This window comes from Typopeltis vanoorti, chromosome 19 (genome assembly GCF_054136105.1).
Source record: "Typopeltis vanoorti isolate ZY-2024b chromosome 19, IOZ_Tvanoo_1.0, whole genome shotgun sequence".
In the NCBI taxonomy this organism is placed as follows: domain Eukaryota; kingdom Metazoa; phylum Arthropoda; class Arachnida; order Uropygi; family Thelyphonidae; genus Typopeltis; species Typopeltis vanoorti.
This window is the reverse complement of record NC_143567.1, coordinates 14,712,040-14,737,503: the sequence shown is the minus strand read 5'-3', so window position 1 is coordinate 14,737,503 and position 25,464 is coordinate 14,712,040. Positions and strand designations below refer to the sequence as shown.

The 25,464-nt window shown below is 34.7% G+C and overlaps 1 protein-coding gene across 1 annotated transcript in view; it reads left to right on the top strand.

The window, feature by feature from the left end:
- Positions 1-25,464, top strand: part of LOC150095872 (cGMP-dependent protein kinase, isozyme 2 forms cD4/T1/T3A/T3B-like) — a 191,579-nt gene that overhangs the window by 116,952 nt on the left and 49,163 nt on the right. The window contains exons 4-8 of the mRNA XM_090409445.1: positions 8,996-9,101; positions 13,193-13,256; positions 17,144-17,221; positions 17,367-17,461; positions 22,263-22,334. Of these exons, the coding sequence (XP_090265571.1) occupies positions 8,996-9,101; positions 13,193-13,256; positions 17,144-17,221; positions 17,367-17,461; positions 22,263-22,334 (415 nt within the window). The remainder of the gene's footprint in view (positions 1-8,995; positions 9,102-13,192; positions 13,257-17,143; positions 17,222-17,366; positions 17,462-22,262; positions 22,335-25,464) is intronic.

The window sequence follows — 25,464 nt, the reverse complement described above, 5'->3', positions numbered from 1 at the left end:
GATGTTGAAAGTTTATTTTTTATTAGACTATAATAAATTTAGTTTAATCCTTTATACAAGTGTGAGCAAACAAAGTTTGCACCTGAAAATATCTTCAGGACTGAATATGGTGTTGTACTACCTTACCGGGATAAGGTAGTACAACACCGGGCAACTCGTAGCAAAGGTGGACCAAGCTAACAACACTCCTGTCCCAGTATCTCCCATAATGCAAAACACATCTTCTTGCGGATATGTATCATGTTATGCATTAAGGGATTGGCCACTACCAAGACTAGTTTCGACCTTTATTGAGGTCTCTTCAGTGGGAGCCAGGCCCCTTTTGGCAACTCCTATAGGTAAAGATGACCTCGCTATTGCTTCTGCCTGGTATCTTCACCTCTGGGCCTGGCTCCCACCGAAGAGACCTCAATAAAGGTCGAAACTAGTCTGGGTAGTGGCCAATCCCTTAATGCATAACATGATACATATCCGCAAGGAGATGTTTTGCATTATGGGAGATACTGGGATAGGAGTGTTGTTAGCTTGGTCCACCTTTGCTACGAGTTGCCCGGTGTTGTACTACCTTACCGGGGTAAGGTAGTACAACACCATTTTCAGTCCTGAAGATATTTTCAGGTGCAAACTTTGTTTGCTCACACTTGGATAAAGGATTAAACTAAATTTATTATAGTTTATATACATAATATACTCACTCTTAGCTTTAGTTGATTTTTGATACATGTGGCCTTGCTGTATGCTAAATAACCATAACAATCAATATAAATATGACAACTCAGAACTTTCCTCCCAGATAGTTGATGTATGATGAAATCATTCAGTTGTGAACGAACACACACACACAGAGAGAGAGAGAGAGACAAGTTGATACACTGTCATTATTATTTTCCTAATTTCTGTATAGATGACCCGGACAAATCACTTATTGTACCAAGAACAGTACTGCTGTTCTTGGTACAATAACTGGGATCTTTTGCCAGAAAGACAACAAAAGAATCTTAAAACGAATGTGTTTATCCTATTTCATCTCTATAGTCTTGCATACTTACCTAACATCTCTACTCTGTGATATGGAAGTTGGCTTTAGTTAGCTCATTAAAAAAAAAAAAAAAAATCATTCTTATGCCATCACTTTATATTTCCAGGGCATATCATTTCACCCTGCAGAGAAGCCAATTAGCAAGCAGTTATTTATGTATAGGAGGAGGAGAGGCAAATGTACAGATGTTAAAGCCCATTCATAGTTTTTCTAATAACAGTCTTCTTCACATGACAGTCGATGTAGTGTTGAAATATTCCGGGCTTAAAGATCTTCTATAATCACTGCCTTAGTCAACAATCTCCTTTGCTGTTCTTCTGTGCATCCAACTTTGTTCAGTAGTAGCAAAACACAATTCCGTATTCTCTCTCTCTCTTACAGAAAAGAATCCACTTCACCATTACTATTACATTGATAATACCCAGATCTTCAGAGAATATCAGCTTTCTCTTCTTGAGTGAACATATGTTTGATCCTTTCCTGCACAAATATATCCATAGTCTGCTCAGCTCTCTAAAATACTTAGTGTCCTTTATCTACTGAGGGACCTCCTGACCTGTAGAACAGCTAACTGTTGGCTGTAGAAAGCCAACCCAGATCTTTCCTCCCAGACAACTGATGTATGATGAAATCATTCAGTTGTGAACAAACACCAAGACAAGTTGATTCACTGGCATTATTATTTTCCTAATTTATGTATAGATAACCTGGACAAATTACTTATTGTACCTAGAACAGTACTGCTGTATCTCTAATCTTTTGCCAGACAGAAAGACAGCAAAAGAATCTTGAATACTTCTGAATAAATCCCATGCAAGTCTCCAAGATTCTCTGGATAAACTGAATAACTGTTGTTAATAAATTTGATATGAAAATCATCAATAAAAAGACAATAAATATAGGCAGAAACATTGAACACATCAGCTGCATCCCAAATAGTGAACCTGTAGAATAAGTAAAATATTTCAGCTACCTAGGCACAATTTTTAGTGAATATGGCAAATTAAATATGGAAATAGACAACAGAATTAGTAAACTGGTATGGTAGGAAGCCAGCTGAATAAATTTATATGGAATAAGAAAGAAATTAGTCAAAACATTAAATTAGCTATACAATGTTCAAGACAGCGTTCAAACCAATCTTAATTTATGAATCTGAGAGCTGGGTTAGAAATAAAACACTTGATGAGAGAGCAGAGATCCATAGATATAACAGTTCTGAGAAAGATTAGGGGAGTAAACAGATGGTCAGTAGCAGTATCATATTAAAAATGAGGATATTGGGAAGGAACTTGATATTATTATTAGCATTCAGGGGTGTGTTAGCAGAGCTAATCTCAGGTGGTATGGTCACTTAATAGAATGTGAGAGGAAAGATTAGCAAACAAACAAGTGTTCTTTGCCAGGTTGGCAGGAAAAAGAACCAGAGGAAGGCCAAGATATGGATGGATTGATATAATAAAAAGGGCCTTAGAAAACAGACTAACAGTTTTATTAGTCTTGACAGATGACAGATTAAATTGGAGAAAAATGGTTGATTGGAAGTTTGTAATGATGTAACTTTTCATGTAGCACTGTCGTAAGATCCTGTATATCCCCTGAGGATACATATCAGGAATTTGATGATTACATTATATCTTTGAAAACAGAATATTATACAAAGCAATCAATTGTCTATATTTAAGATGTGAATCAGCAGTTAGAATTTATGTATAGCAAGTTGTTTTGATGTAAAATCAGGTGTAACACCAGGGTGTATACTGTCTCCACTATCATTTATTATCTATGTGGATCACATTATAAAGAAAAGCAGCATTCATCCTGGCATTCAAAATAAGAGAGGCTAATCTACTTTATGCAGATGTCATCAGTCAGTCCAACAGACTGTTACACACTTAGAACCATCTAAGTATCCTTGGATTTTGTAATCATAATTCTAGGATAAGGTGGTAGCCCTACCTAAAAGTAAACATTTTTATATAAATTGTGTGTTCACCTGGCAAGCTTGCCTAATTCTGAGATGAAAAAATTCAAGTATTGACAAGTGGGGAGACATCTCCCACTTCTGTATGAGACTAGTTAACTCTCCTTCAGTTGAAGAGTTTTAATAAAATTGCTTTGCATTCTAAGGGATTCAAACCAAGGCCTTTCCAATTAAAGTTGTTTCTGACTGATTTAAAAAGCTTCTAATTACGTTATACTCTTAAATACATCCAGTACAAATTTGCTTTAACAGTTTGGTTTGAAAGTCAGAAATAAGAAGGCAGATGATGAAAATGAGCAAGAACATATCCTTGAAATATTAGCTGTATCCTGAATGGGGATCTTATAAAACAAGTGAACATTTCACTATTTAGGAACAATTTTTAGTGATCATCATCATCAAATTCCTGCCATGTACCCTTAAGGGGTGTACAGGATATGATAGTACTACATGAAAAAAATTACATCATTACTAACTTCCTATCTACAATTTTCCTCCAAATCATTCTGTTACTTGTTAAGACTCCAACATTATCAGATCTTATATTTCTATCGTCTAAGGCACTTTGTACCGTATCAATCCACCTATATCTTGGTCTTCCTCTGGGTCGTTTTGCTGCCAACCTGGCAGAGAACACTTGTGTTGCTAATCTTTCTTCTCCCATTCTGTTTAAGTGACCATATCACCTGAGATTAGCTCTGCTAACGCATTCCAGGATGCTGACAATGTCAAGTTCTTTCCTAATATCCTCATTTTTAATATGATATTGCCATTGATGCCATCTGTTCACGCCTATAATCTTTCTCAGGACTCTCATATCCGCGGTCTCTAGTCTTTGGTCAAGTGTTTTAGTTCTGACCCAGCTCTCAAATCTATAAGTTAAAACTGGTTTGAACACTGTCTTGTATATACAGCTAATTTAGTGTTCCGACTAAATTAGCTGTATACTAATTTCTCTCTTATTCCATATGAATTTATTCAATTGACTTCCCACCATACCAGCTTTGATGATTCTGTTGTCTATTTCTATATTTAATTTACTATCTTCACTAAAAATCGTGCCTAAGTAGCTGAAATGTGTTACTTGTTCCACAGGTTCTCCATTCACAACACAGTTGACATTTTCAATGATTCTGCCTATTTTCATTGTCTTTGTCTTTTTATTACTGACCTTCATACCATATCTATTACAACAGTTATTCAATTTAGTCAGAGAATCTTGCAGACTTGTAGCGGATTTATTTAGAAGTATAACATCATCTGCATAAAGCAAAGAGCTGACATTAACATCTCCAATTTTGATATCATGTTTAATACCACTTTCCTTCATAATGTGATTCATATAGATAATGAATAACAGAGGGGATAATGTACATCCTTGTCTCACACCAGATTTAACATTAAACCATCCTCCTGTACTTCCTTCATTTCTAACTGCTGACTTACAACTCAAATAAAGACTAAGTATTGCTTGATATAATGCCCCATTGACACCATATAACTGTAGCATATTGAATAGCTTCTCTTTTGGCACCTTGCCATATGCCTTTTCCAAAGTGAAGATCTGATCCTGACAGCCTCTATTTGGCCTGAATCCAGCTTGTTCTTCACCTAGCTTTTCTTCGACAATTCTTCTCAACCGTTTTTCAATTATACTTGCATAGATCTTACCAGGAACACTCAGTAGGGAAATACCTCTGTAATTCTCACATTCAGTTTTATTTCCCTTTTTATATATGGGTACTATGAGAGCTCTGCTCCAATCATTGGGAATTCGTCCCTCTGTCCAGGCTTTCTGAACTATGCAGTGCAGCCACTGTAAGACTTATACCACCATACTTCAGCATTTCTGGTCGGATATCATCTACTCCTGCTGCCTTTCCACATTTCAAGCCTTTGATGGCTTTTTCTACTTCAAGTATGTATATGTATTCCGGACTGTATGCCTGTTGAGTGTTTTTTTACCGCTGTGCTATCACTGCTTGTTTCATTTAGCAATTTTTTGAAGTAATTACTTTATACTTCAAGGATATCTTTTTCTCTCATTTTCATGTCACCTTTATCATCTCTAACTCCTTTTACAGCACTTTTTCCTCCATTCCTAAGCTTCTTCAACAAATATTCTTCAGAATATTTTGCCACCTTCTTGATATTTATTTTCTATATTCAATTTTATATACAATTTTTAGTGAGGATAGCAAATAAAGTATGGAAGTAAACAAAAGAATAAACAAGGGAGTCAACTGAAGAAATGTATATGGAACAAGAGAGAAATTAGTCCAGACACTAAACTAGTTGTATACATAACAATGTTAAAACCAATTTTAATTTATCGTACTGAGAGCTTGGCTCTAAATAAAACAATTAATCAAAAACTAGAATCAGACATCAAATGGCAGAATCATATTACAAATGAAGATGTTAGGAATGGACTTGATATTGTTAACATTGAGAGAGAAAAGAGCTAATCTCAGGTGCTATGATCACTTAAACAGAATGGGAGAAGAAAGGTTAGCAAAATGGTTGTTTGATGATTGATAAAAGACTGAGATATAAAATCTGACAGCATTGAAGATCTCCGATAACAGACTAATTTGGAGGGAAATTGTTGATTGGAAGTTAACATTAATGTGAAGCAGCAATTTTCAACCGGTGTGCTGCGAGAGGTCTCTGGGTGTGTCGCGAGATTTGTGAAAACAAATTAATTGAAAGAAATAATGTTGTAATTTGCGCATTTATTCCCTTGAAGCTCCCAAAAAGGATAAGTAATTACTATTATTATTATCTTCTGTATGTAAATCAATCAAAATTATGTCTATTTTTTGCCAGATCGTCAAAACAATTAAAAATATATATTTTTGGTGTGCCGCAAAATTTTAATAATTAGTCTAGGTGTACCATATTACGAAAAAGGTTGAAAATCACATTAAAAATTTGATTATATATATATTAATTTAGGTAAAGTTCTTGAAAAGGCTTCAGCTTACCAAAAGTTAATGTTTAGCATAAAAGGTTGAAATAATTATTTTAATAGACAGTTAGCTATTGTATGCTCTAAGAAACTATAGTTTATGATGATACCATCAGAAGTTACTCCAGCTTTCTGTATTATCTGTTGTATTACATGATGGTGCCTGTAGTACAGTGAGAATAATGTTGGGTGGCTTGTATTCTATCCACTATGCACAGGACTTGAAAAATGCATTCATCTGCTTGTCCATCATGAGGGAAAATTTTAGGAGTTGAAATTTAATAGTTTTATTTATGTAATGCTGATTCTTTTTTGTCATAAATAGTTTTTTTTGTATGTTTGCCTTATGGCATCTGTTGGAAATTATTGGTGATTGTAAATGACTGTTTTGTTGATGAACAGTGATTTTGTTGTAATGTAATACAACCAACTATAGGTAGGATATGCACACATACTTTAGAGACTGTGCAGTTGTACCTTGAGGTAACCAATTAATTGCAACACAGCATATTAAAATAGATATACAGCAGTAATTAACTTATTTCTTATGGAAATGTAAAATTTGACCATTAATAGTGGATATTAAAACTTGAAAAGTTGAGAAAATAGTGTTCATTTTACCAAAATTTCTTTATATTGATTTGAGCCTAAATGTTTATCAATTGTTTTCTGAGTTGCTGCCATGTCATATGACATCTCTGACCATCCAGCAATATTTCATAGCCAATCAGAACTGAGAAATGGACTAATGTAGTTATATGTGTGGGCCTAAGAGATTTTTGAGAGTTTTTGTGATTTTGAATGTTTATAATGGTAGATAAAAAAAATTGTTTGATTTTTTTCCATAAAACCGGTTTGAGACGTAATATGGGATAGAAGTGAAAACATAGTGAAAAATAGTATTATTAATAAAAATAAAATGATAAATGGTCTTGTATCACAATAAATGCATTTATTATGATTTTATGAATGTATTTATTTAAGACTGATAAGTGCATTAATATATATGCATTTAATATATCTGCATCAACACTGGTAGTTATACTAGATAAAAAATTAGCCATAGCTTTAGAAAAAAGAATCTTGTAAATCGACCAAGCCTGAGATTACATGTGATTATAATATATTAGGCAGTCAGGGGGGAGTACACCAAGGCTGACATCTGGCTAGTGAGATATTTTCCTGACTGGTGAGCCAATACAAAATTTTTCATTCATTAGATAAATGAAGAGCCAAAGGCTTCAACTTTAACAAGTTATATGTCGCCGAATTGAAGCCTTTGGCTCTTCATTTATCTAATAATTTATTAGGACACCTCATGGGAAAACTCGTAGAAGGGTTGTAAGTTCTGTTCGCTACAAACTTGATATTAACTAGGTCTGCCTACTCACTGATGAGACCTCAATAAAGGTTGAAACCGGTCTGGGTAGTGACCTTCTCTCATAATGTCGAACAATAATACAGCTCCTAGGAGTTAAGTTCACATTATGGGTAAATATCAAGAATAGTGATCGGAGCTTGCTCCACCTTTGACACGAGTTGCCTCAGCATGCACTACCTTCAGGGTCAGTTGCTGCAGTATCCAGGTATTTGCTTACGCTTGGAATCGCCGAACTTTATATAGTTTCTACTATATTCGGCATGAAACTCTTTGAGTTTCTTATTCGGCTAAGAAACTATATGGGATGTAATATCCCTTAACTTTAACAAATTTTTCATTCATTTTTTGTATAATTAATTAATTAATTAAAAAAAAGTTTAATCCTTTATTCAAGTGTATGCGAACAAAGTTTGTGCCTGAAGATACTTCAGGACTGAGGCAACTCGTAGCAAAGGTGGACCAAGCACTCATCACTCCTTGTCTTAGTATCACCCTTAATGCAAAACACATCTCCTTGCAGATATGTATAATGCTATGCATTAAAGGAAGGGCCGCTACCCAGACTGGTTTCGACCTTTATTGAGGTCTCGTCAGTGGGAGCCAGACCCGAAGTGGTGATACTAAGGCAGAAGCAATGGAGAGGTCATATTTACCTATATGAGTTGCCCAAAGGTGTACCACCTTACTATTAAATTACTCTGGATTTAGAGAAAGATGTTAGAAGTTTATTTTTCACTTGGTTAGACTATAATAAATTTAGTTTAATCCTTTATCGAAGTGTATGCAAACAAAGTTTGTGCCTAAAGATACTTCAGGACTGAGGCAACTCGTGCTTTGCATTAAGGGTGATACTAAGACAAGGAGTGATGAGAGCTTGGTCCACCTTTGCTACAAGTTGCCTCAGTCCTGAAGTATCTTCAGGCGCAAACTTTGTTTGCATACACTTGGATAAAGGATTAAACTAAATTTATTATAGTCTAACCAAGTGAAAAATAAACTTCTAATTAAAAAAAGGATTAACCACCATATCAAAATAAGTATCAGATTTCTAAGAAACTGAGTTACTTTGGCTGCGATAAACCATTGCATCTGGCCTAAAGGGAAGGCGAAGGTGGATGGATTAAATGTTCTCTATATATAGATATTTTCAGTAGCTAGTTGTAAGTATAGGGTGGGCCAAAAGTCATGAAGGGGTTGGAAGTTTTAATAACTATTTAAAATTTTTTTTTTTGGTTTACAAGATTTGATTTTTCACACCTAGTGTAAATTTATTTCCTGTATATACTGTATGTGATGTTATGGTATTGTAAATTTGAAAAAAAAATAAAGGAGATATTAAATATTGAAACCCCTTCATGACTTTTGGCCCATCCTGTATATCACCAGAGTGAGTATGTGTGAATAGTGTGAATGAGAATCAATATTTGATGACAGCTTCTCTGTAGGCTGAAACAATTCTGTTTTGAGGGAGCAGACACACTGGGTAATTTTGGATAAGTTTTTTTGAATATTTATTTTGCAAAAAATGATTTTAAAAAATGATGACCTTGAACATATAAATATAAAAGTTTTTTATTTGCTAAATAATTTTCATTCTGATATTCTTTTTTTCCTTTGTAGCTCTTGTAGACTGTAAGCTATGGGCCATTGAAAGGCAGTGTTTTCAAACTATTATGATGAGAACTGGACTAGTAAGGCAGGCTGAATACACTAATTTCTTAAAAAGGTAATCATATTTAATAAATGAGATCTAATTATGATCATGCTTGCTATGAGAATTTCACTCTAATTCAGTGATGCTTACATCACCCTAGAAGCCACACCTAGTTTGCTCTTTGCTTCTTCTGTTCATTAAATTGATTTTTCTTCTTTCCTGGATTAATCCTTTAATTTCCAAGTTTTTATATCACCTAGTGCCCTAACATTAATGCAGTGTTTCTTCCCTTCCCCAGATTTTTTTGTCCAAAATGCATATTTTAGATAATGTCAAGAAATTACATGGAAATTGATGATGGAACTATTTATTATTACCATTCAAATAGAAATCATCACCTCTTCACTGTTTTTTCACAAAGAATAAGCATAGAAAATTTCTGTTCATTTGTTATATAAACACAAATAGCAAACCACCAGAATGGTTGTGGCACTTAAAGAGTTTTTTTTAATAAATTACCTGGGCCTACATTTTTTTGGGGGGGGGGGATGCAAATCTAAAAATTTTAGTTATTTAGTGTTTTAGATATTGCTGAATATGGAAATGACAACTATGTTTTCATTTGTATCATTTTTGATACACATGAAAAATCATACTTGTATATTTGAATTGTTATTAATTATTATATTTATTGGTTAACTGTAATTTGTATAGTTTACCTTCAATAAATTACCATTTCTCAAACTTTTTGATCTCAGATCCCCTGTACCCTCTTAAAGATTGTTAAGAATCCCAAACTGCTTTTGTTTATGTAGGTTATATTGTTTATATGTCACTACATTAGAAATGAAAAATCATAAATGTTTAATATATTTATTTATTAATTCATTTAAAAATAACAATATGAACCCATTACATGTTAGCATGACTAACATATTTTTTATGAAAAATAACATAAATAAAATTATTTAAATTTTTTCAAACTCATTGATGTCTGGCTCAATAAAAGACATCTGGATTCTCATATCACAACAGATTGAATGCAAAAACAGATACGTTGCTTTGGTTGAAGTATATGAAGAAAATATGACCTCACAATGATATGTAGCTAGAAAAGTGAGGAGTATTTTAATAGTCTTTTCAGATAATTGACCTTGTGGATCTCCTGAAAGAGTCATACCCCTAGGGGTATGACTGCTGCAGTAAATGACTTTGATATAGGCTTAAATTTAAATAAGCAGAATAATTTTTAATAAGAATGTTTTAATGTGCTTCACCTGCTTTTAATATGCTGCTCATATGGTTTTATTCACATGCTTTCCTTTTGTTTGCTGACATACAGTATATGGAAGAGTAGAATCCAGTAAGATGCAGGATACTACCAGCAGTATGCTTCAGGACCCTGGATTTGTGTCTCTGCTATTTAATATGGTTATATTAATGATAATAGGAATGATTTGAGGAAGAAATGTCCATTTGCTGATGATGCTAAACTGGGGATGGCAGCAGTAAATAAAGGTGATATAAAGATTTTGCTACATAATTTAAATAGACTGACTGTGGGCAACGGATAATGGTTGCAGATTATGAAAAATTTTAGGCTTAAAACATTATAAGCTGTATATTACATTGATGGGATTGTACTGTATGAAACTGAGGCTATGAAACTGAGGCTAGAGTGGTTCAGAGGAGGTATAAAAATATACAATACCCCAAAGAACACTTGGATGTTGAAAACAGATATGGTTATTATTCCTCTTTATGTGGCTTTGATATGGCCACACATAGACTGTGATGCGTAAATTTTGTCATCGATGGTTTTTTGGAGATGGGATGAGGAAGTGGAGAAGATTTGGAGGTGAGTGACCAGGATAGATAAGTCTGTGAAATACTTCCTATAACGATAGGTTGAAGATTTATGGGTTACAAAATTTGGCTGATAGAATGGAATGATGAATAGAATGGAAGATCAAGCATTCGTTTACTTGTTATATACAACAACTTCTATGGATGAGGATATAATAGAAACATAAGTTACTAACAAGTTTTATAGGATTGATGTAGAAAGAATTTTCAAAACATGGTAAGGGAGTGAACAAGAATCATCCATAACAGTTGTTGTATATAACAAGTAAACGAATGCTTGATTTTCCATTAAGCAGTTAAGGAAAGATATAATAGTTATTGTATGAATAATGCTAATGGCAACAACCCCATACATTGAAGATTGGAAAATCTTCTGTGGACCAATTTATTGTAGATAATCCCGAAAAACTAGTCTGAAGTTCAAATGTGTCTTATGATATCATGCATCAGGTAACAGTATGCTAAAAGATATTAGGAAAGTGTACTGTAAATGTAAGTTGTCTCAGTGGGCTTCATTGTGTGTGGGTGGGCAGATGAAAAGATGCAGGTGCAAGTATGATCTAGCTGATCAGCTAAAATGTTTTTGCTTTTGATCTAATCCAGTGTATACAGCAATTCGGCTCATAGATGATCCTTCCCTCACAAGCTCACTGCAACCTCTATCTCACTGATGTAGTGTTTCAGCTGTGTGCCTCTTCTACAGGTACTTCCATGGTCAATGCTCTAGTGAATTGGCAAACATCATTCCCCACTTGTTGTTAGGTCTGTTAAAACAAGAATAGCAGCAGCTGTCCAACATCCCTTTACAGTACAACTGTGAAGTTGTACTTCCCTCACAAGCTCACTGCAACTTCTATCTCACTGATGTAGTGTTTCAGCTGCGTGTCTCTTCTACAGGTGCTTCCATGGTCAATGCTCTAGTGAATTGCCAAACATCATTCCCCACTTGTTGTTAGGTCTGTTAAAACAAGAATAGCAGCAGCTGTCCAACATCCCTTTACAGTACAACTGTAAAGTTGTACTTCCCTCACAAGCTCACTGCAACCTCTATCTCACTGATGTAGTGTTTCAGCTGCGTGTCTCTTCTACAGGTGCTTCCATGGTCAATGCTCTAGTGAATTGGCAAACATCATTCCCCACTTGTTGATAGGTCTGTTAAAACAAAGAATAGCAGCAGCTGTCGAACATCCCTTTACAGTACAACTGCAAACTCACTGTGAACCTGCTTCTCCTCTTTCCTCATTTAAACTCATTTATTCCATATACCTCTGTCCTCTGGAACAACCTTCTCCATGATGTGTTTCCCAACAATTTCAATTCACAGCTCTTTAAGAAGAATGTCAATAGGTTTCTCTTTTTCAATCCTTATCAGCACTTCACACATGGCACTGATGTGCTACAGGTTCTTGTATATCTTGTGTATGGGATATATATATATATATATATGCAGTTTTACTTTTAGCATACCAGAAATTTTAACTTGGCCAGATAGTGAAGAAACTTTAAGGTGTGTACTGGTATTTTTTAAAGCAGTTTCTAATATGAGATTTACACCAATTAATGAAGCAATTGATGTAAAATTAGTAGTTTCCATATTCAAGTAGCTAGGTTATAAAGATACTTCATGTTCAAATTTTGTTTATGCTTGGGTAAAGGGTTAAAATGGATTAAAACAAGAATATAATTTCTTGTCTAATATAATTTACTTTCTAACCAGAATTGCCTGGAAAAACTTGCTACAATATCGACTCTTGTTTAGTTTTCTATAAAAATGGATTACTTTATTTCTAATGATATTTTTATGGATTTATATTCAGTTGTCATAGTTATGAGGACAATGACAATCCTCTGTTTATGATGTCTAAACCTGTTGTGCAAAGTGATAATTTGAAATGTTAAAAACTGATTTTGGTTATCACAGTCACGTTCTTGATTAAATATTGTAGTGAGTTAACAAATTTTTTTGTTAATTTCCTTGTAAGCATTTACAGTTTTTTGGCAATAATGGATTGAATAATGAATATCCTTAATAATAAAGGTTTTAATTTTTTATAAAATATTTATCAATCATTTTTGTTGAAATACATATTAACAATATTTAATTGATGATAATTGTTGTTGTTGATTTTCAGTTTACACCATGCCTTTGTTTATATTGCCAGAGTATATTCTCTGATATCTGAATCATCAATAGATGATTCAGCTTTTGTACTTTTAAAAAGAATATTTGATTTAATTCACAAATTTGTCAAGATTACCAAAAATTTAATAAGTGATTCATGTTTGAACTTCAATAGTGTGCCAAGCTTTAGAAAATTAAAAGAGGATACTCTAATTAAAATTGCTGATATATTAGAAGAGGTAAGCCAAATTCTAAAATATTTTTGTTCATTATATTTATATAATGAGCAAAAAATTTATATAATGAATATATTTTTGCTCATTCTTTTAAGTAATTCCTTTTCTTAGTTCATTTCTTTTCATAAAACTGATTGAAACATTTTCAACTCTAGCTTATATTGGTTGTTATTATTATTATTATTAGACACCTCCAGGGAGTCCAAGGACTCATCAAGGGAGGGCACCTGTCTACAACTTTGTCTCCACCATTCAATTGCCAACTGACCACAACTACACCAATGCCATCTACCACCGACCACCACTGGTATTTCCACAGACAATCACAAGCATCCATGCCCACGGCAGGATTCGAACCCACAGCCTTTCTGCTGGAGAGCGGATACGCTATCCACTTGGCCAACCAGGCTGGGTTTATTATTATTATTATTACGTAACACCTCCAAGGAGTCCAAACACTCATCAACAGAGGGAGGGCATCTGCTCTACAACTCTCCATCTCCACCTTCAACCACCTTCATCATCCACACCAATGGCATCTACCGCCGACCACCACTAATACTTTTACAGACAATCGCAAACACCCATGCCCACGGCAGAATTCGAACCCGCAGCCTTTTGGCTGGAGAGTGGATATGCTAACAACTCAGCCATTATCATAAAATTATTATTATTATAATAGTGTTGTCTCCATGGAGTCAGAAATACCCATGATTACAATATAATTTCATTGAAGAATAGAATACCTTTCTTGCAAAACTAATTTTATTCCATGTCACAAAATGCTTAAATTTCTGCCCTCTGCTGCAGAAGTAGCAGAGAACAGAAAAAAAAAACTGATATGTCATTTCTACTTGCCCCTATAATTCTAATACTGTTCTCAACGCATCCATTTTTTTTAAAATTCATAACTTTGATGCCCTACCACTGTAAATGCAGAATAAAAAAAAAAAAATTACATTTGGGAAACATATAACTTCAATGCTGTGCAGAGGTTACCAGTTATCTGGCTTTGACTTTTAAGCAGCCCTTATATTTTATATGCAGGTAATGGACAAAAAAAAAAATAATAAAATAAAATAAAAAAATAATAAAAAATAAATTTAAAAAATGGAAACACTAAGCTTGGGTCATATTATTGGTAGTTGCAATGCAGCATCTACGATGCAGATATACTCCCGAAATTCCAAGGGACAGTGTATAAAAGCAAACAGAGGTCTGCTGATGTTTCTTGCATGTTAGAATGTAATCCAAAGAGGACCTCACTGGCTTCGAAAGGGACGTGATTGTTGGAGTCAGGCTGGCAGGTGCATCTCTGACCAGAACAGCTGAAATTGTACATGCTAGTTGAGGAACAGTCTCTAAGGTTATGTCAGCATGGTAGTCGACATGACAAACATCATCAATGAAATGCAGTAGTGGATGAAAGCACTTATTGCAAGAGAAGGACATTTGAGTATTAGTGCACTGTACCATGAAAAATACGCAGGCTACTGATAAGCAATTGTGTGAAAAATTCAATACCAGTTGTGAGAAACCCATTTCAACAAAAATTCTACTCCAGAAACTACACATAGGTGGATATCATGGTCAGGTTGCCTTACATAAGCCATCAATCACTCCTGTCAATGCACGTTGTTGTATCCAATGGTGCAAAGATCACAGACAGTGGACTACACAACAGTGGAGGAATATGATATGGTCCAGTGAATCCACATTCACACTTTTTGCTGCAAACAGAGAATATGTGTGTATGTGGCATCAGCCAAAGGAAGCTTACCAGCCTTTTCCAACTGTAAAAGGTTTTGGTAGTTTTATAATGGTCTGAGGTTCATTTCTTGTGGCATAGTTTGGATCCACTTGTATTGGAAGGCAAAGTGGATGGTGCATGTTATTTTTCAATCATAACTGATCATATTCATCCCATGTTGACATACGTTTCAACAAGATAATGCTCCCATTCGTTGAGCAAATGTGGCCACCCAGTGGCTTACAGAACATGATGGTGAGGTGTCCTGTTTGCCATGGTCATCTGAATTGCCTGGACTTAAATCCTATAGAACATTTATGGGGCATTTTGGAGCAAGCTCTCAGGCAACGTTTCCCACCTCCAAAGAACAAACTTGAATTGATCCAGTTTCTGTTGGATGAATGGTGGAAAATTCCTCCTTTTGAGTTACAAGCACTGACAGTCTCTCCCTCAAAGAATACAGGCTGTTATGCTAGTTGCGTGTGATTTTTAGATTTTTTTTTTAATAATAAATATTATTATTATTACATGACACCTCCAAGGATTCATTGTGGGGGTGCTTCCAAGGATTCATTGTAGGAGTGCCACACAACTCCACTACAACTCACTGTCTCCCTTACGTAATCCTTCAACTACACAACACCACTACCATCTACTGCACACCACCACTATATGTTGTCTGTATTTTATATATATATATATATATATATATATATATATATATATTTTTTTTTTTTTTTTTTTCATTAAAGTGCAAAAATAATTGCCCACTGCTGCTGTGATTTTCTTCATAATAAATAAATTGAATGTTATTATTTTAATGTGAGAACTTGAATTTTAAAGTAAGGTATAATACTAATTCAGTTTACTCCACTGGATAACAAAGTCAATTTATATTAGAGTCAAGTACTCCACTTATGATGGGGTTCTGTTCTGATGATCCTGTTGTTAATCAGAAATAATTCTATGAACCATAAAGATATGTAAACAGTTAACATGCCTGAATGCTAAAATGTGTAAGAGCCTGTTACATTTTTTAATTAATTTTACTTTTTGTTTATAAGTGAAATAATACAATGTACAAATTATAACATAAAATTTCTGTATACAGTACTTTAATAAATGATGAAACATGAGTGTACAATGCATCTGTGCACTTACCAGTAAACTAATCAGATGGAAACACATGGAGCAAGAGTAATTCTTCAAAGCTGTTTCTTTAATAATTGGATACTTCATCAGAGGAGGCAGGGGAGACTAGGCCCACAATAACAAATTCTTCTAATTCAGGAGTTGCTACAAAGTGGAGGGTCTAGGTTCGTCTTCAAAGAATGATGGTAGGAGTGGCTTCTTTAAAAATCTGTACATTATGGCCAACTTAGTGTGCACAGGTTTCCATTCCTTTTCTTCATAATTTTCTATGTAATTGCAGAAATTACATAATTGCAGCTTGCATCATTCTGTCTATTTTGTTTAACCTCTCTGTGTTGGTATCTATTTCTTCAAACAACTGAATTGCTTTATTAATACAGGCAAATGCTTCTGCCAATTTTTTCACTACAAACTTTTTTGGGAGACTTTGCTTCCTCTTCTTGTTTTTCTGCAACTTTTTCTAGATCTATAGATCTATATGGTTTTCATTTGAGAGCTTTTTTCCACAGCATTCCAATAAATGCTCTAGATCTTTGCTGTCAACCTCCAACTATTAGCTAGTAGCACTATCTTATCACCAATCTCTTGTCTTTGTTGATTCCTGTGAAATGCAGGAACTTTTTTTTTTCAGCAGCTTCTTCCAAACACCATTCATATATACTCTGCTGTCACTTCACGATGAATCTGCAAAATATTATATTCCTTTCAAAAGTCTCTAAGGGTTTTCTCACTCTTAGTAGCAGTAGCCTCAGCAAAAGTATTTCTTATAATATATATGCCTTCAATAAAGCAATAACATACTGGTCTATGGGTTTCAGGAATGAGGTGGTATTCAGTGAATGTGTATAAGGGGATGTCTGTTGTGAGTGTGAGTGGTTATAAATCACACATTGTAAATTGGGAACTGACTGTGTGTATATATATACTGGTATATGTTATTGTCATTTGGTTGTTTCAACATTAATTAATGAATTAATTATAATTTTAGACCAACTATAATCCGGGAGACTACATTATTCGACAAGGAGCACGAGGAGACACATTTTATATAATCAGTAGTGGAAAAGTATGTATTATTACTGTTATTTATATACTTATTTTTATTATTATGTGGAATTTAAGAATTTTGATTATTGATACAATTTTGTGTTGCTTTGCTCATTAAATAAAATTTTACATATCACAAAATAATAATACGCTCCCTTTTTTAGGTGAGGGTTACAAAAAAATCTACGGATACTGGTGAGGAAAAATTCATTAGAAGTCTACAGAGAGGAGAGTTCTTTGGTGAAAAAGCTCTCCAGAGGTGAGTTAACATCTTCATCTGAAAATTTTTAATGTTGTGATATATAATGAGGATTTTTGACATATGTTATTATTATATTGCTAAATGAAAGAAACATAACCTTTGAATTTTACCATAGAGTATATGAGAATAAGGAGTCCCTATAGTTGCCTTAAAAAGGCAACTATATGGACTCCTGGGCAAAGTCCATTTCTTTTAAGTAGTGAAAACCATGGTTTTCACTACTATGCCAAACATTTATCCTCAAACTCTCTGGTAAAATTCAAAATGTTTGTTTCTTTTATTTATTATTATTATGTGACACCTTCAAGAAGTCCAAGGACTTATTGAGGGAGGGCACTTATTGATTTTCAAAATTCAGAACTGGAGTGCTGCTTACTATGGGAAATGAAAAGCAATGGAACATGTATTTTTATTCCTGTGAGACGTATTTGTAAATATTAAGAGTTCTAAAAATGAACATTAAAACTAAAACACAGGGCCTAAAGGACTTCAGTTTGGCAGGATTTTATAATCTAGAATGAGGATTTTTGCCATCCATCATTATTCTATTGCCAAATAGTGGACAGTAAATGGTTTTCTGTGTGTGTGTGTGTGTGTGTGTGTGTGTGTGTGTGTGTGTGTGTGTGTGTGTGTGTGTGTGTGTGTGTGTGTGTGTGTGTAGATGATAGTCTGCACACACACAGAAAACCATTGGAGTATTCCTGTATTCCTGTGTTTTAGTTTTAATGTTCATTTTTAGAACTCTTAATATTTACAAATACTTCTCACAGGAATAAAAATACATGTTCCATTGCTTTTCATTATCCATAGTAAGCAGCACTCCAGTTCTGAATTTTGAAAATCAGTAGGTAGCTGGTCTCCATTGTTCATCATCATTAGTAGTTCATTTCTACTGACAATTTGTAAACTTATGGGTGATAACAGTATGAGAGAGAACTGTGACAATTGATGTTGCTAAATTCTAACTGGTATTAATGGTGTAAAATGTGAGTTTTTCTTCTAAAAAAGAAAAAAATCTTTTCCTATTTCAAAGAACAAAGACTGATTAATCATCATCATCATCAAATTCCTGCCATGTACCCTCAAGGGGTGTACAGGATATGACAGTACTACATGAAAAAATTACATCATTACTAACTTCCTATCTACAATTTTCCTCCAAATCAGTCTGTTACTTGTCAAGACATTCATATATATACAGGGTGTTCGGGATAAATTTGACAGTTTCGTAAGGAAAAAGAAAATCTTCTTTGTATCTATTAAATTTAATGAATTGACAAAAAAACATTACAGGCAGAGTTAATTACAATACTATCAACAAGATTTACTCAAAATAACCACCATTAGCATCGATCACAGCTTCAATTCTGCTTCGGAACCTCGAACAAGCTGATGCTACAGTCTCCCTGGGAAGGGCCGCAAAAACTGTTTTAATTTTATCCATTAACTGGGCTTTTGTATTACTGGAAGTGCGATTGGTGTCTTTTTCAACTGCGCCCCATGCAAAATAATCCATGGGGTTAAGGTCTGGGGAGTTTGGAGGCCAAACATTTGGACTGGTGAAGTCGTAGAAATTTTCAGACAACCATTTTTGACTTTTCTCAGAGGTGTGGCAAGGGGCCGAATCCTGCTGCCATACATACGGCCTACCATTGGCTACCCTTGTTATCCAGGGCTTGACTACAGTTAGCAACTCCACGAACAAAGCCCGAATTCCAATGCCAGGGTTCTTCAACACCTGTTCCTGCAGATTTGCGAGGAATTCTGCTGTACGAACGCAATCAGATCGTCTGCTAGGGATCTTTCTTCTTGCTACATCCTCGTAGTCACCATTGCAAGTCTCTAGTTCATGCCTGATTGTTTTTACTGTATTCAGGGAGCATTGGGCAGCAGTCGTAATATCCTTATTTTGATGGCGGGCACGAATCATCATGATACAAGTTATTCTCTTCCATGATTCAGGTGGGTTCCAGCTATCCATCCTTTCTGACATCTTGTATATGAATAAAGAAGGGTCCAAACTTTTAAATGAAGAGAAGTGTGTGTTAATACATGTAACTTACGGAAAAATATAATTAATTATAAATATGTCAAATTTATCCCGAACACCCTGTATATATCTCAGACTGAATTTTACAGTCAGCATTCATTGTAAAAGAAATAAATTCAACAAGGTAGAATGTCATTTAAGGTAGGTGCTGCATGCTAGAGAAACCAGAAAATGGTACCAGATTAATAGCCAGAGAAGTGATGTTTACAGCACATCCAAGTACTTCGCAACACACAAACATTGTTTGCTTATAGTTGGATAAAGGATTAAACAAGAACATAATTTTTTGTTAAGTACTTTGTAATCAAGTGAAAAAACTTGCTACAAGATATCCATTTTTAATAGAATACTAGGTAACTGTATGTTTAGATGTACTTCTTCTGTGAATAAAAATCAAATAGCTATTCCATATGTCAAAGGTGATTCTGAAAAATGAATTTCATATGTCATAAATTCATCTTTTTCACTTTTTTTTTTTTTAGCCATTAGCTTCCTTATTTTCTTCCACCAAAGACTAATGTCCCTTTTGTTAACAGAATTACATGCTCTTCTTATCTTAATTACTGTGGACAAGCCAGCTGATCTGTTGAAGTGAGATGTGAAGAATTTATCCAAATTTATACAGTTTTCAGGGATGGTCCCTTGTTTTACCCCTCCCATTCTATGAAAAATTTCTTCCATGTTAACCTAGTAACAATCCCTGACCAACTTGTATGTCTCATTCACATCCCCCCCCCTCCTCCTATTTGCAAGGTTTTGCAAATTACATTCTTTCAATCTTTCTTCATACTCCACATTCCAAGGACCAGTTACCCTTTGTGAATCTTCTCTGGACCTTTCTAACATACACTCATCATAATGAAACCCCAGTTACCAAATCTTTGCACAATAATCCATATGAGAATTTAAAAAAAAAAAAAAACTACTTGATAACTACAACAATATATGTTATAGAGTAAGGGGGTGTTGAAGTTCAGTATTTTTTTTTTTTTTTTTTTTTTTTTTTTGCACCATGCCATACATTGGAATCAGAGCCTCTTTATTTTTGCACATCAAGGTCCTCCACATAATTGCTATTATCCAATATGACGACTTCATAACTGTGTATTGTGACCCCTGAATTTCAGGTCCTTGTCCACCACCACCACTCCCAGATCTCTCATCTCCTTTCATTACTTTTTAAAAGAATAAAAGTCATGTAATGGCTTTTATTCTTTTTCAAACTTTTATATATATAATTTTTCATTTCAACATTTGTTACTTTGGTTGCACTGGAAATTCATTTTTATCCTGTTTAAACTAAATGACTTATGTCCTAAACCCAGTATGAAGTTATTGCTGTGAGTAAGAGTATTGCAGATGAGACTGCTCCTAATTTTTTTGTCTTCTCTCCATGTGAATTTGTGCCTGAACACGGTATTAATAATGACTAATCCATGTTCTGAACAGAAATCCAGCAAACAATTATTATCATAATTAGCTTTGCTCTTCTTCAGTTTCCCAGCAGTATTTCTTTATGTCTGGTATTTATTTCTTTATTTCTTGGTCTGTTCTTTAGATTCCCAGCATAACCCAACTTAATGTAAATTTGGTTAATGTAAATGAGATATTCTGGTGTAGTGTATTTTAGCTGTTGCAGTTGAGTAAAACCATCACATCCAAAGTCTTGTCTCTGCAACTCCCCTGCCTGAGCATTGCACTGCATTGCAAGTGGATTATTCTTGATTGGGCACATGCAGGAATTTTTAATGAGGGCAACATTAATTTTTTTTCCCTGCTGCCTGTAGATTAAGTGTCAAAACCAAGGAACTTTTGAGCAAAAATTTGCCATTTGCTGCATCTGCTACAACTTGTTTTTCCTTGGAATTTTATGAACATGTAATTTAAGTGATGGAAGCTAGTAAAAGGTCATATGGTATATATGCAGGGGGGGGGGCTGGAACATTCTGATGAACATAAAAAAAAATTAATAAATTTTAATGTCTTTGTATATATCCTAAAAGACAAAGAACAAATGATTACAATTTGATGAAGCATGGGGATAAAAGGGTTTTAAGATATGTTCTTTCTTGTGGCTATATCAGTTGCTTTAATATAATTTCTGTTCTAGGTATTTATCAGAACTTTCCATCCCCCCATATTTAATTACATGTATCAGTATAATAAATTTAGTTTAATCCTTTATCCAAGTGTGAGCAAACAAAGTTTGCACCTGAAAATATCTTCAGGACTGGGGTAAGGTAGTACAACACCGGGAAAATCATAGCAAAGGTGGAGCAAGCTACCGCCACTCCTATCTCAGTATCTCCCATAATGCAAAACGCATCTCCTTGCGGATATGTATAATGTTATGCATTAAGGGAAGGGCCACTACCCAGACTAGTTCTGACCTTTATTAAGGTCTCTTCAGTGTTGTACTACCTTACCCCAGTCCTGAAGATATTTTCAGGTACAAACTTTGTTTGCTCACACTTAGATAAAGGATTAAACTAAATTTATTATAGTCTAACCAAGTGAAAAATAAACTTTCAACATGTATCAATATGTTACATTATCATTATTATATGGGTATAATAATGATAATGGAGCTAAAAACATGGAAGCTAAAAACATGAAAGAACATGGAGCTAAAAGACTCATCATGGATACATAGATTTGATATAGTTGTAATTTAGTGTTAAAAATGAGGGAAAGCAGAATGAGATGATATATATTTCTTTTCTTTTTTTTTTTTTTTTTTTTTGTCAGTGAAGATGTAAGGACAGCCAGCATTGTAGCTGATGGTCCTGAGGGAGTCACTTGTCTAGTCATAGATAGAGAGTAAGTATAATTTTATGCTTATTTATAAAAAAAAAAAAATATTATTTAGTATTTATAACATAGTGTATTTGTCAGTTTTAGAAGTTATGAATTAAATAATTCAAATACAGAAAACTGTATTCATAATTAGTATTATATGTGGGCCTCCCTGGTGCATTCATCACTTACTCCTCTGGTTATGCATTCCACTCGTTCACCATACAAACAATTCCCTTTTCACTTCTTTACTCAAATGATCCTCATACAGTTCCTAGGACTGACCTCTTGTTTTCCTGCCACCTATTATCCCAAAGTAGTATATTCTCCTGCATTTGCACGCATGAATGGTCAACACTGTGGTCATCTTAGCTGTCAATGTCGGCTTCCCCGAGTATTTGTCATGAGATGGTGTAATGGGAAAGGCGTGGGATTTAGATGCATTTGACAGAGGGCAGATCATAGGCATCTGACAAATGGGTCACTCAATCTCCAAAATTGTTAACGAACTTGGATTTTCTCATATGACATTTTCAAGAGTTCTGGGAACATGAAAATTCTAGCAAAAAAAATAAGCACCCAGACAAAGTGCACAGGACAACCAGTCTTGAATGATCGTGGGCTTCACAATCTGACTCTCATCATATGGACCAATAGGAGCCAGACATTACCTCAAATGACCTCCCATCTAAATGAGGGTTCCAGCAGGAAAATCAGTGCAAGGACTGTGCAATGTTCAGTTCTCGCCGATTTTTATGTCTTCTGATGGCACTACATTGGACTTGAATGCCTTGCCTTGGCTAAAGACCATCGAAACTAGACGATTGAAAATTGGTGATGTGTGTAGCCTGGAGTGATGAACCATGATTTAAACTTCATAGCATCAATTGGAGACTGAGGATATGGCACCAACCCCATGAAACCATGAATCCTGCATGTCAGGTTGGAATTGTATGAGCTGGTGATGATGGCTCAGTGATGGTCTGGGGGTGTCTTCAATTGGATGACTTTGGTATGTGTACCAATGACTCTCAGTGCATCCCGGTACGTGGAACTGATGGCTAACCATTTACACCCATTTATGTTCATCATGCATCCCAATTGAGATGGCTTCTGACTCATCTCGCAGGTCCAAGCATGCTAATGCTTGGTTCCAGGAGCATTCCGTTGACTTTTGAAATAGTGAAGTGGCCACCTAGAAGCCCTGATTTAAATGGCATAGAAAATCTTTGGGATACCTTTGGGCAGAGTGTTTAGGCCCATGTCCAATCACTGCCGAACTCAAGCGAATTGTGGACAGCTCTGGAGGATGCATGGGTTGGCATATCTGTGAAACATTTCTGCAAGTTTGTAGAGTCCTTGCCTCATTGTGTGGCAGTCATTATCTGGGGGGGAGGGTCTAACACGTTACTAAGTAGCTATCCGTAATTCATTGGCACTTCAGTGTATGGCAAGCTCATCTCACCAATTTTATATCTCAACCATGCCACTTCTCCTCTTACCTAACAAGTTCTGTAGAGTGCATTTCCATTCAGAGCAGGGCTGGTGGCTATCTTACACTTCTGAGACAGTCACTTGTTTCTGAACTCTGTAATTTTTCCTTATCATGCAGATATCCAAGTGGCCATATAAGTTCATAATGTAGGGAACTTCTTTCAGTTATCTTTTTTACTTATGTGTCATAGGTCTGGAGACATAAAAAGAAAAAACTGAGTTATTTGACAAAGTAGAAGAAAATGCAGATAAAGAGAACAGTTGTTGAAATCATCATCATCAGTATTGGAAATTTTTTCCCATTTTATACCTAAACTTCATAATTGTGTTGTCAGACACTCGAACTGATGATCAAAAAGTTATGATGTTACCAAGTTTATTGCACTGTAACAACTGATCATATTTTATAACACTTTCACTATTTAATTTTTTTTAACCAAGTTTTCTTTTATGCATATAATTATGTGTTCCTATGGTCCTAGACATAGGGAGATATTCTATGCAATAACTACTGTTATCGCATAGAACAATATAAATTATGAATAAATAAATCCACTTATGCCTTACATTTCCAAAGGGAGTAGGCAGAATCTTAGTTGTAAATGTTAATTTTAGGACTGTGAATTTCGAGGCATCAAGACAAGTGGGTTATATACAGCTACTGTAATCTTTTCTTAAATGCTAACTAGTATATTACTGTCTGAAATGGTGTCAGTTCTAGGGTTAGTTTTTCTGAATTGAGATCAAAAACCCATATATACCTAGAAACAATTCCTCTAGTTGGCAACTATAATCAAACTGACTTTTAGCACTTTCCTTCCTTGTTCTAGCACCATGTAAATGTAAACATTACCACAGAACTACACAATCTTCCTATAAGGTGATTGCTTCCTACTATTATATAGTACACCCACAGATGCGAGACTCTTCTGCGCATGTCACAAGAAAGAGAATCCATTCTGATAATAGGGTAATCAATCCATCTTCTGCAACAACAAAAAACAAGCTGCTACTACTAGGACAGTGACCGACAAGAAATCATGTGTTGTGACCAATTTGTACATCCTTCATTTCTTTCGCTCCTTCAGCATGAATCGACTATTCTTGGCAAGTCACCAAGCAAAGCTCTGGCAAGTGTGGGCATACTACACCATAAATAAAAAGCAGGTATGTTTCCATTTATACCTGATAATTCTGGCATTAGTGAACAAGCATGTCAGTCAATCTGAGATGTTTAGTGTGCCTTGCTCTGATGGCCCACAATGATATATATATGCAGGACTCTACAAATTATGTGAAACTCTACTTGCCACATGAAAAATGTACTTGCCCAACTCACCATTTTTTTTTTTTTTTTTTTAAATAATGTCCCAATAATTCAAAAGAAGTTCCATAAAGTGATTAGTAGTGCTGCATCTGTGTTTTTATAAAAAAAGATTTTGTTTTGAAAGTTTTTCTTTATTATATCAAAAAAATGTTCTATTTTGTCCGATATTCATATCAGCATCATTTGCACACAGCTTCTCATATTTCTACTTTTCCCAGATGCATCATATACAATCACACAAACCAGTTGATTAAATAAGAATAATTTTAACAATTTGCTAATTGTTAAGGTCAGATTAAATAAGAATTTAATCATTTTAATTCTTCATTTTAG